Source organism: Pleurodeles waltl, chromosome 12, assembly GCF_031143425.1.
Source record: "Pleurodeles waltl isolate 20211129_DDA chromosome 12, aPleWal1.hap1.20221129, whole genome shotgun sequence".
In the NCBI taxonomy this organism is placed as follows: Eukaryota; Metazoa; Chordata; class Amphibia; order Caudata; family Salamandridae; genus Pleurodeles; species Pleurodeles waltl.
This window is the reverse complement of record NC_090451.1, coordinates 536,957,259-536,970,377: the sequence shown is the minus strand read 5'-3', so window position 1 is coordinate 536,970,377 and position 13,119 is coordinate 536,957,259. Positions and strand designations below refer to the sequence as shown.

General features: G+C 45.9%; 1 protein-coding gene across 2 annotated transcripts in view; it reads left to right on the top strand.

Annotated features, from left to right (window-relative positions):
* Positions 1–13,119, top strand: part of GLG1 (golgi glycoprotein 1) — a 619,378-nt gene that overhangs the window by 386,285 nt on the left and 219,974 nt on the right. For both annotated transcript variants that reach the window (XM_069217558.1, XM_069217559.1), the window contains exons 16-17: positions 9,695–9,783; positions 11,611–11,728. In XM_069217558.1, coding sequence (XP_069073659.1) covers positions 9,695–9,783; positions 11,611–11,728 — 207 coding nt within the window. The remainder of the gene's footprint in view (positions 1–9,694; positions 9,784–11,610; positions 11,729–13,119) is intronic.

Here is a 13,119-nt window from a genome sequence, read left to right as displayed (position 1 = left end):
CCGCACCACCATTCTAAAGTGAATGCCCAGTCGATACTCATCAAGGACATTTGCATGTGCTTTTCCACCGATTGAACCCTCATTTCTTTAATGATAAAGTGCAAACAGTCAGATTACTTTTGATTGCTTCACAAGGTTCAAAACAGATGTGGTTCTTAGAAATGGTGAAAATGGCACAAGTAAAGAAGGCTGCTGTCAAAAAATTACCTCCTTTCCACGTAGAGAAGCAAGATTTACCATATTAAGGCAAACAGCCTGAGCCTAGCGGCCTGGCTCCTGAGGATATAGACTTTATGCACTTGAACCTTCCAAAATGGTTCATGGACAAACGAAATGAAGCTAGAAGGCCAAGCACAAGAGGATAGTACACAGCAGAATGGCCTGTGGTGCAGAGACAAGGAATTGTTCCACAACAAACACTGGACTCAACAGTGATCAGTAAGTCTACCATGTGCTTCACTACACACATTTGGTGGTAATGGCCTACACAAGAGGGCACGTAGGAAAGAACATCTACACAGCACCAATTACTAAAATGTTTCTAGAAGGAGTAAAATGAATAGCTCCACCCATACCATGTCTGATGCCAATGTGAAGGAAGCTGGTTTCTGGTTGCAGTACAACACACACCGTTGTGCCAGGTTTTTGGTTCCGCTTTGACTGAAAAACACTAAGTTCCTGTTAACCAGGTCCCCAGTGCCAGTGTTCCTTCCCCAAAACAAGACACCTAGTCACTTGTTCCTCTGTGAGTCCTAAGAAAATGGTACCCCTGGTACCTAGGGCATGGGTACTGAAGAGGGCCTCTAAGGGACCCAGCACCACCTCATGCAGGCTTTATGACCAGGTTCTCCCTAATGTCCCCTAAAACCTGGATGTAATATTTGTAAGTCACCCCTTTAGCAGGCTTACAACCCAAAGGCCTGGTGCATTATATTACATGTGTGAACATATCTGCAAGAGCAGATTTGCCTCTGCTATGCCTTTGCCTATTCTTAGACATAGCAAGTGTGCAGTGAAGCCATTTTAGACACTGGTTATAAGAGGTCCCCAGCTACATGATGGCTTCACTGAAAATAGGGATTTTTGGTATGAACCATCTCGTATTAATAAACCCTCACTGATTCCAGTGAGGGATTTATTAATACATGCACCCAGAGTGCACCTTAGAGGTGCCGCCTGTAAACCTACACACTGCTGGTGTGTCTAAAGACTAGTTCTAGCCACCAACAAATGAGAATCTGACCCTGAAGGGTGAGAGCTTTTGCTCTATGGAGGGCAGAAATGGTCTGCTCAGGCAGTGGTGTTACATACCCCTTCCCACAGGATGACCTGCATTCCAAAGCAGGGAGCTTCTAAGAAGCCTGCCGCCCTTGGCATGCAGAGCTGGCCTTCCTTAGAGAAGGGTGCCGATTTCGCCCTGCCCCAGGGCCCATCTGGTACCTGGATAGACAGGAAAATTATCTATGCAGGAGGCATCACATTTCCAGACTGGACACACCTCTAGAGTAACCAGCTTGGAGTGGACACCGCCTAGGAAATTCTGTCATCTTGTGTGTGGTGGAATTCAGGTCACCTGGACAAGGTGATGCCCGCGCACCACAGAAAGTGGTCATCTAGGCAGTGTATTGGTCCCAAGGGTAAGAACCCCTTTGGTACTACCCTTCACTCCCCTTAATATCCCTTAAATTGAATATTTAGAGGACCACCTGATACCAGATCCTCAGATCTTTACTGGACATAAAAGGAGGAGTGGACAAGAAGTCTGCTGTACCAGTGAACAGAGGAGCACTACTGCTTTGGCACCAACCCTGCCAGCCTACCTGCAGCACCTGATCCTCAAGGAGTAACTGATCGGTCATGCCATTGCAGCCTCCTAGAAACTGGGAGAGCTGTTGGTGCTTAGCAGATCAACAAGAACGACACTTGGAGCAGAGTAGCTGCTTCCCTGAATCTGAGGGCACCCAAAGAAATGACTGAGGACCTGGACCACCAAAAAAACAATGCTGGCCAGCACCACAACACCCAAGCGGCCTAGCTTGAGCTAAAGTGGGCCAACAGTGCCAGCATGGTTCCCAGGCCCTCCAGAGAATAAGCCCACCCACGCTTGCCATCAGTGGACTTCCCAACAGCGTGTGTAGCCAGATTCTGCAGATTCCCCTTTACAGCGGCTGCCTCTGGTGATGGAGAACGGACAGGCCACTGCACCTTTGCATCCGAACGCTCCCAAACTGAGAAGAGGACCAATGGTGTTATTACTGGTGACCCACGCTTGTGCGACCCAAGCCCACTTGTTTGTTCAGCCAGACTAGACACCCAGTCCCTGCCTGCAGCCTGTTTCTATGGGCCCACTCCACCATGACCGCCCCCCTGTAATGGTAAACCTGACGGTCCAAACCATCTCTGCACCCGAACTAAGGAGAACAGGACCACTTGTTTGGCTACGTCTGTGAGCCTCACAAGACTTGAGTCCCCTTGGTGGTTCACCCAGACTGGACCAGTCTCCCATCACCAACTTTGTGACTGGACCGATTCTCATTGACTTGGGCACCCGAAGCTGAACTGCACCTGATCGCCCCAGTGCCACCCAAGGTGACCTATACCCTAACTCCAGGAGATTGGCCCTGTAAGTTGATGTACTATTCCTGTATGCAGTGTTTGTTCTTCCTCCATAAGATAACATTACCGCGTCCGAGTTATGACGGCACTTGTCAAACTGCTACACAGAGCAGAACTATAGTTATTGACCTTGGAGACTGCCTTCCTAATTGCACTCAAATCTCTGTGCAGGGTGAGTGAGCGGCAAGTGCTAACCACCAAGTACACTACCTGCAAATACACGAAGAGTAGTCATGTGGACTAACCCACTTTACGTCCCAAAGGTAGTAACAGTTCCATGTAAATCAAACAATCCAGCTTCCAAACATCTTCCAGCAACCAAATACACACGCTGAAAGAGCTCTGCCAATGCTGAACATATACAGGCTTGTTATGTGCCACCTAGGAGAGACCAGGGAGGTTACAAAGGAAACCCAGTTCTTAGTATCATTTACGGACTTAATTACCAGTGACTAAGTGCACCATTGCAAGATGGATAGTGCAAACTGTCCAGTTATGCTTCCAAAAGGCAGGCGTCTGCTTAAAAGCAAGAACCAAAGCGCATTCCACAAGAAGATAAAAGGAGCTATCTTGGCTTTCCAGCAAACGTGCCAGTAAGCGACATATGTGTAACGGCCAAATGGTCATCAGTCAACATCCTCACAAAACACTATTATATGGACACCTGGGTAAACAGCCACAGTTGGAACAGTGTGTTAAAACACCTATTTGCAAACTTAGCCTCATTTTAATACCACAGCCAAGAGTCACCAGAGATACCACCACAAAATCAATGCACAGCATGGGAATGCAGAAAAGGTTTCATCCTCCAAAACAAAATGGCTACTTACCCGTAGGAGTAGTTTTACAGCTGGAAGAAATTTCTGGATTTACATGCAACCCTTCACCTGCCTGTATAATGAAGTTAAACAAAGACGGTAAAATACTTTATAGTTTAACCTCTTCGCTGCCAGGCCTTTTCCCCCTCAGGTGGCAGGACTTTTTGGGGCCATTTGGGGCAGTTCGTGCTTAGGCCCTCATAACTTTGTCCACATAAACTACCCATGCCAAATTTGTGTCCTTTTTTCCCAACATCCTAGGGATTCTAGAGGTAACCAGAGTTTGTGGGTTCCCCAAGAGGACACCAAGAAATTAGCCAAAATACAGGGAAAATGTAGTTTTTTTTTTTAAACAAATGGGTGGGGGGTGGGGAGGAAGGCTTCAGATGAAGGCTTGTGGTTTTTTTTTTTTCCACTGAAAATGGCATCAACAAAGGGTTTGCGGTGCTAAAAGCACCATCTTCCCAGCTTTCAGGAACAGACAGACTTAAATCAGAAAACCACATTTTTCAACTCAATTTTGGCATTTACTGGGCCATACTCGATTTTTACTATAGTTTGTGCTTTTAGCCTCCTTCAAGTTAGTTACAGAAATGGGTGTGAAACCAATGCTGGATCCTGGAAAGCCAAACATTTCTGAAAAGTAGACAAAAGTCTAAATTCAGCAAGGGGTAATTTGTGTAGATCCTACAAGGTTTTCCTACAGCAAATAACAGCTGAAATAAAATATTTAAATTGAGGTGAAAAAAAAGCCATTTTCCTCCACTTTTTACTCTAACCTTTTCCTACGATGTCAGATTTTGGAAAGCAATATACTGTTACTTCTGCTGTACTCTACTGGTTGCGGGGATATATAGGGCTTGTAGGTTAATCAAGAACCCTAGGTACCCAGAGCCAATAAATGAGCTACACCTTGCAATGGGTTTTCATTGTATACTGGGTATACAGCAATTCATTTGCTGAAATATAAACAGTGAAAAATAGGTATCAAGGAAACCTTTGTATTTCCAAAATGGACACAAGATAAGGTGTTGAAAAGCAGTGGTTACTTGCACATCTCTGAATTCCGGGGTCCCCATATTAGCGTGTGAATTACAGTGCATTTCTCAGACGTCTTTTTTACACAGTGTCCTACATTTCGAAGGTAAATATGTAGAGAAAGACAAGGGACAATAACACTTGTTCTGCTATTCTGTGTTCCCCCAAGTCTCCCGATTTAAAAACAAAAAAATGGTACCTTACTTGGGTTGGGCAGGCCTAGTACCTGCGACAGGAAACGCAACATGGACATATCACATTTTTACATTGAAATATGACCTGTGTTTTGGAAAGTGCCTAGCTGTGGATTTTGGCCTCTAGCTCAGCTGGCACCTAGGGAAACCTACCAAACCTGTGCATTTTTTTAAACTAGACTAGGGGAATCCAGGATGGGGTGACTTGTGGGACTCTCACCAGGTTCTGCTACCCAGAATCCTTTGCAAACCTCAATTTGGCCCAAAAACACTTCCCTCACGTTTCGGTGACAAAGTTCCGGAATCTGAGAGGAGCCACAAATTTCCTTCCACCCAGCGTCCCCCCAAGTCTCCCTACCTGTGGTTTTGGTCCTGAGCTCAGCAGCCATATAGGGAAACCCTACAAACCCAAACATTTCTGAAAACTAGACACCCAAGGGAGTCCAGGGAGGTGTGACTTGCGTGGATCCCCAAGTGTTTTCTTTTTTTACCCAGAATCCTCAGCAAACCTCAAATTTAGCTTTAAAAAAAAAATACATTTTTCCCACATTTCTGTGTGGGATCACCGCACAGGGACAAATTTCCTACTACCTAACATTCCCCTCAGTCTCCCGGTAAAAAGAATTATACCTCACTTGTGTGGGTGGGCCAAGTGCCTGTGACAGGGAAGATCAAAAAAATTGTCAAAATTGAGGGGGACCCAAAGCGGGTCCAGAAGGGCAGTTTGGAAAAAAACATTTTTTAGGCTGACAAGTGGGGCAGAATTTTATCGATATAGATGCGACAATGCTGGGTGGTAGGAATTTTGTGGATTCCTGAAGATTCTGGAAGGTTCCATCACAAAAATATGGGACAAATGTGTGATTTACAGCAAAGTTTGAGGTTTGCAGGGCATTTTGGGTAAGAAAATGGTGCGGGGTGCATGTGAACCACAGGTTTGGAGTAATTGCCCCATCTGCCCACCAATGGTCAGAACAACTTTGGCCCCATTTATGTTGGATGGGGGTATAGCCATACCACCACCCCCTTAATTTTTTTTTTAGGGGGGGCAAATCTTCCCTGGTCTCTGGTGGGCTTTCTGCCCGTTGGGGGCAGATGGGCCTTCCAAAAACAGGCTGATGGGCAGATATGGCCAACAGTAAGGTGCTCCAATGGGGAGTGACCCTTGCCCAAGGGGCTGCTCTCGTTCTCCCCAAACAAAACACACCAATCCCTGGTGCCTAAGTGGTTTCTGCCCCCAAGAGGGGCAGAAATGGCCTAAAATGAATTTGCTTCCCACCCCCATGGGAGCAACCCTTGCCTAAGGAGTTGCTCACCTTGCATGGAATTGGCCCTTGGGGGCAGATTGGCCTAATACAAATAGGACGATCTGCCCCCAGAGGGGCTAGAAATGGCCTAAAATAAAACTGTTTACCAGTGGAACGGCCCTTGCCTATGAGGAACGACCCCTTGTCTTTAAAAAAAAAAAAAAAAAGATCCTTGGTGCCTAGAGGTTTCTGCCCCCGACTGAGGAGTCGAGGTTGGAAGGGAAAGCGATTCCTCTTCCATCCCTGCCCAGGGGAGGGGGGTGCCAGGCCCTCGAAGGGGAGGGCCCATAGCAGGACGAGGTGGTCTCGTCCTCGGCATACGGCGACCCTGGCCGAGGAAGAGACCAGCTCATCCAGGGCACCCGGGGGGGGGTTTAAAGGAAGCCAGCAAAGACCGAACAAATTGCCAAGTGGAAAAAAGAATCTGAAGATGGCAACCACGCATGGGCTTCTGGGGCGCACGTCTAATGTCATGGAAGGATAGACATGGCACCAAGTGGCTACAGATGACACGTGCCACATAAAAGAGGGAAGAAAGGACTAAGAAGAAGATTCCGAACCCAACCCACAAGATGGTGAAATAATGCACAGCACAGGAATCCAGAAAATTCTTCATGCTGCAAAACTACCCTTTCTGCAAAGTAACCATTCTGTAATGGGTATTATTTAAATTGAAAAACAGAACTTTTAAAGGCAGCAAAGCAAGCAGAATTGTCGTTTGTTCCAATGTTGTAAGGAAATGCCTCCTTGGCATGGTTACCCCCTGACTTTTTTGCCTTTGCTGATGCCAAGTTATGATTTTAAAGTGTGCTGAGGCCTGCTAACCAGGCCCCAGCACCAGTGTTCTTGCCATAAAACTGTACCTTTGTCTCCACAATTGGCACACCCTGGCATCTAGGTAAGCCCCTTGTAACTGTTACCCCTGGTACCAAGGGCCCTGATGCGAGGGAAGGTCTCTAAGGGCTGCAGCATGTCTTATGCCACCCTGGGGACCCCTCACTCGGCACATGCACACTGCTTTCTAGCTTGTGTGTGCTGGTGGGGAGAAAATGACTAAGTCGACATGGCTCTCCCCTCAGGGGAGATAAGTTACCCCTCTAGCAGGCCTTACAGTCCTAAGGCAGGGTGCACTATACCACAGGTGAGGGCATAGGTGCATGAGCACTATGCCCCTACAGTGTCTAAGCAAAACATTAGACATTGTAAGTGCAGGGTAGCCATAAGAGTATATGGTCTGGGAGTCTGTCATACACGAACTCCACAGCACCATAATGGCTACACTGAAAACTGGGAAGTTTGGTATCAAACTTCTCAGCACAATAAATGCACACTGATGCCAGTGTACATTTTATTGTGAAATACACCCTGACGGCATCTTAGAGATGTCCCCTGAAGACATACCCGAATTCCAGTGTGGGCTGACTAGTTTTACCAGCCTGCCACACACCAGACATGTTGCTGGCCACATGGGGAGAGTGCCTTTGTCACTCTGTGGCTAGTAACAAAGCCTGTACTGGGTGGAGGTGCTTCTCACCTCCCCCTGCAGGAACTGTAACACCTGGCGGTGAGCCTCAAAGGCTCACCCCCTTTGTTACAGCACCACAGGGCTTTCCAGCTGGTGGAGATGCCTGCCCCCTCCCGCCACGGCCCCACTTTTGGCGGCAAGGCCAGAGGAGATAATGAGAAAAACAAGGAGGAGTCACTGGCCAGTCAGGACAACCCCTAAGGTGTCCTGAGCTGAGGTGGCTCTGACTTTTAGAAATCCTCCATCTTGCAGATGGAGGATTCCCCCAATAGGATTAGGGATGTGCCCCCCTCCCCTGAGGGAGGAGGCACAAAGATGGTGTAGCCACCCTCAGGGCTAGTAGCCATTGGCTACTAACCCCCAGACCAAAACACACACCTAAATTGAGTATTTAGGGGCCCCCAGAACAAGAAGATAGATCCTGCAACCTGAAGATGGACTGCTGACCTGAAGCCCTGCAGAGAAGACGGAGACACCAACTGCTTTGGCCCCAGCACTACCGGCCTGTCTCCCCACTTAAAGAAAAACTGCAACAGCGACGTATCCCCCAAGGTCCAGCGACCTCTGAAGCCTCCGAGGACTACCCTGCATCTAAAAGGACCAAGAACTCCTGAGGACAGCGGCCCTGTTCCACAAAGACTGCAACCTTGCAACAAAGAAGCAACATTTAAAGACCACATGTTTCCCCCCGGAAGCTTGAGACTTTCCACTCTGCACCCAACGCCCCCGGCTCGACCTGCGGAGAGCCAACACTACAGGGAGGACTCCCCAGCGACTGCGACCCTCTGAGTAGCCAGAGTTGAGCCCCCACCCACCCCCCACCCACCCCCCAGCGACGCCTGCAGAGGGAATCCAGAGGCTCCCCCTGACCGCGACTGCCTGCTTCAAAGAACCCGATGCCTGGGAAACACACTAAACCCGCAGCTCCCAGGACCTGAAGGATCTGACCTCCAGTGCAGGAACGACCCCCCAGGTGGCCCGCTCCCTTGCCCAGGTGGTGGCTACCCCGAGGAGGCTCCCCCCCCTACCCCCCCACCTGCCTGCATCGCTGAAGAGACCCCTGGGTCTCCCATTTAAACCTATTGCAAACCCGACGCCTGTTTGCACTCTGCACCTGGCCGCCCCTGTGCCGCTGAGGGTGTACTTTTTGTGCTGACTTGTGTACCCCCCCCCGCCCAGTGCCCTACAAACCCCCCTGGTGTGCCCACTGAAGTCGCGGGTACTTACCTGCTGGCAGACTGGAGCCGGGGCACCACCTTCTCCATTGAAGCCTATGCGTTTTGGGCACCACTTTGACCTCTGCACCTGACCCGCCCTGAGCTGCCGGTGTGGTAACTTTGGGGTTGCCCTGAACCCCCCAACGGTGGGCTACCTTGGACCCAACTTTGAACCTTGTAGGTGGTTTACTTACCTGCAAAACTAACCAATACTTACCCCCCCCCATGAACTGTTGAAATTTGCAGTGTCTAGTTTTAAAATAGCTTATTGCCATTTTTGCCAAAACTGTACATGCCATTTTGCTGATTCAAAGTTCCTATGATACCTGAGTGAAGTACCTTTCATTTAAAGTATTGATTGTAAATCTTGAACCTGTGGTTCTTAAAATAAACTAAGAAAATATATTTTTCTATATAAAAACCTATTGGCCTGGAGTAAGTCTTTGAGTGTGTGTTCCTCATTTATTGCCTGTGTGTACAACACATGCTTAACACTACCCTCTGATAAGCCTACTGCTCGACACACTACCACAAAATAGAGCATTAGAATTATCTATTTTCACCACTATCTTACCTCTAAGGGGAACCCTTGGACTCTGTGCATGCTATTTCTTATTTTGAAATAGTGCATACAGAGCCAACTTCTTACAAATGTCCTCTAGTCCACCATTACAGCGAACTAGGGTACTAACTATCTGAGGTTTTCAAAAGGTTTGTGGAGCTCCTTGTCTGTAAGTGACAGTTCAATTTTGCTTGGATGTGAGGCTCCATGCTAAAGGAAGGGAATTCCTGTAATGCTATTTTAAAAGATAGTGAAGCAGCATTGATTAAGCACTTTTTTCATAATATCACAGGTAAGTAACTTTGTTCCTGTGACAAGAGCATCCATATTTAAACATGTAATTTTTTAATCCATTTACATGTAAACTGAGTAGCTCATTGTGGGTCCTCGATTTTAATTCAGCTGTTATCATTTCAGGTTCAAATGAAGGATTTCAGATTCTCTTACAAATTTAAAATGGCCTGCAAAGAGGATGTGCTTAAACATTGCTCCAATATTAAAAAGAAGTAAGTGAGAACATGTCTTCTGATTTTAAGCCTGTGATAAGCCTTTGCTATTAGGCGATAAGAGCCCAGAACACCGTTATAATGGGGTGATGTAGTGGGCCTGTAAGTGATGGTGGCAGTATAATGGTGCATGATTTTTTGGTTGAAGTATGCCAGACAGCACGCACATCTGGTTACGAAATACTTCTTGCAGACATGTCAATAGCTGAACTGTAAAGCAACTCTGCCCATTGCTCTCCGTTATATATTTGTTTTTTCACTTTTATTTGATTGTAATCCATTTGTTGACTTTATTTGCTTAAGTCCAACTTTCTTGTCTGTCTTTGCTGTGTAGCATAGGTTTGATTACCAACTCATTGATTATTTGCTTACTATGTTTCTACCAGTTTTTGCTTCCCAGGAACTTTGTTTCTGTAAAGCACTCCTTGAGAGAGTATGTTGTTTTTTTAAGCTCTCTCCTTTGTCTGCCTCTCTGCCCACTCCCAATGCTCTACATTCTATCGCCTAATGCTTATCTCCCCCACCTAGCGCTACATGTTGCCCCCTCAATGTGTTCACCCTGCACAGAGCTCCATGATGAAATCTATCATGCCCTTCTCTCACCCTACCCATCCCCACACGTTATTTCATGTCCTTCTCTTCCTGAAACCTAGCACTCCAGTTTACACTTAATATTCATAAGTACAACATGAACAGAAAGTAAACTAAAGCCCTTTCAGCAGCTGTATGTGTTATTGAATTATGGGGTGCTCCTGTGCCTCGGTTACAAAGCTTTTTTTTTTTTTCTTAGTGAACAGCTAAGCTAGCTCTTCACCTTTTGTATTGATAGTCTTCCCCCATGCATGAAGCCTATTCATACTTTCATAAAAATGTGGTCCAGGCTAGGCAAAAGTAAAGTGTATATTAAAAAGAACTTGGTGAGGCTGAAGGCTAGGTTTTCAGATTATATTTAAGGTCAAACATTGAAGTTAAGCTTCTAGAGCTCCGGTTATTGCCAACATTCATATTAAAGTTGGTTCGTGCTTGGAAAGTTATACGCACAAAATGTGTTTCTAGAAGTAAAATAAGTGCTTTCAGATCTGATAGGGAAGCTTACCTTCTGGTGGTAGAGCACATACTGGTTGAATAGAGTACCAAGTGTTCAAGAATACCATTATATTCATAATATTACAGAAGCTGTGCCTCTTTTTGCATTTACACTGGAAATTACCAATTGTTTTAGCGCAGGTGTTTGAAACCACTGTATCCCACAACGGGCATTTTAAATAAAAAATATGTACTCTCCACTTGACAGTGGTGACTGTTTTTTTTTTTTTTTTTTTTTAAACTTGTGCATAGATAATTGCTAGTACAATCTGTTCCAAACCGATTTTCCCAATAGTAGGGAAACAATGGGGTTTTATATGTAATGGCTACTAGTGACCTATATAAACATTTTGATAATTATATAGAATAGAATATGTGACTGAACGGATTACTTTGTGCATGTTACCTTTCTATTAGTTTTCTTTTTTTTTTCCTTGGAGTTTAACATTGTTGTAGCTGCCAGTAATAAAAAATGATTTCAACTAAACTGTTAAAACAACTGGAATGTGTTAGAGCTTTTCAAGGGACTATTCTGTGGCTTTTTAATCTGTCAACTGTGAGTAAGTGAAATGTTTTCCCACAATCACTAGGGATATTCAAATGTATGGTTAGGAACAGGGAATATTGCTGGAGATTCATTCTTGATAAGTCCCTTGTTTTGACTTTTGATGGCTCACTAAGCACACACTCAAGCAAATCACCTTCCTATCATTTTTGTTTACTTGGTTTCCTTTTCTACAGGGTAGATGTTGTGATCTGTCTAAGCACCACAGTTCGTAACGACACCCTGCAGGAGGGCAAAGAACAACGGATTTCTTTAAAGTGCCGTAAACAACTGCGTGTGGAGGAGTTAGAAATGGTAAAACAAACTAAAATCATCAGAATATTATTTGTTTCTGTTGCGTTTGTAATCAAGATTATTTTCATAACCAACTTCAGTTCATAAAGCCAATATTATAGTTCACAAAAATTTCTTAGCATTCAAGATTAAAATCACTACTATTTAGATGGTTTTGTACTTTACCCAGCTAAATAGCACTGGCCTATTTTCCCATGTTTTAAAATTAATGTAAAGAAAGCCTTTAATGAACAATTGACAGGTCGGGTTCTGCTTTTATAGTTTTCATAATTGCTTCTGATCGCTATTTCTACTTGTAGACTTTACCTGTAGAATAATCCAAGGCTCCAGACTCTAGCTGGAAACTTTAAAGCTTTCACGTCTTCAGTAGGGGGTGCTGGCTTCATATTGACATTGAAAGTGGTGTCAAATGACGTCACTGAAGCCATATAGCATCGGCCACTGCATAACTACTTCAGTTACCTCTTTTCCCCACCTTTGACATGGATCTTGAGCTCGCCCTCTCATGAGACGTGATTTTTTTTCCTTATAGAAAATTCTTCAGTGCAGTGTCAAATCACTCCTGAAACGTTTGGGATTAAACCACAATTCTCACTCCTGTGACCCATGACTCAGCATGCACCCTAAGACCATCCAAGAGTGAAAAGCAGAACTGGCCATTCCCTCTGAAAGGTGAAGTCATAGGGGGTCTAGGCTTCAATCCAGACCTTTCCTCTCATTCCCCAAGCACAAAGAAAAAATAGCACAGGAAGCACAAGAAATGTGAGGTAAGTCTCCCACAGAATTTTCATCTCTGGAGCCAGGGTTGGACATGGTGGGCCAGCTGATCCTCCAGGTGACTATGCACCTCAGCAAGACCCGACCTCTGAGCCTACTCAGACGCCTTCCATCCCGATACCTTTTAGTGCCATCACCTTCCATCCCCGTTTCCTTTGGCTCGAGCCCCTCTAAATTTCCTCCAGTTCCCAGCGCTGGTGACAGACCCGTCTGCGTTTCTCAACACAGTGTTCGGGAGCTTCGCCAGGGCATTGAACCCTCAGGGCCACCTCTAGAACAGAGGACACTGTTCTGGCTCCCTGTGTTCATGCATGTGCTGCCATATGACACTAAACCTGCAGCACCTCCATCATTCACAGCAGCGCACAACTACACAGCCCCACTGGCATTGTTCCTGTCACAGCCAGTGAAGCTGCCAACAACTCCTCTGGCGCCATACTTTGGGCAAGTGGCACCACCTTTTACCATGGAGCAGCCTCCTCCCAAAAGATCTCGAAGGGAGGCACAAAGACTTATAAAAGAGGAAGATTGCAGACAGTGAGCCCCTTACCCCTTTGAATCTGCCTTAGACCCTTTTAACTGTGATGATGCTGTTGGTTAGAAACCCCCTATGA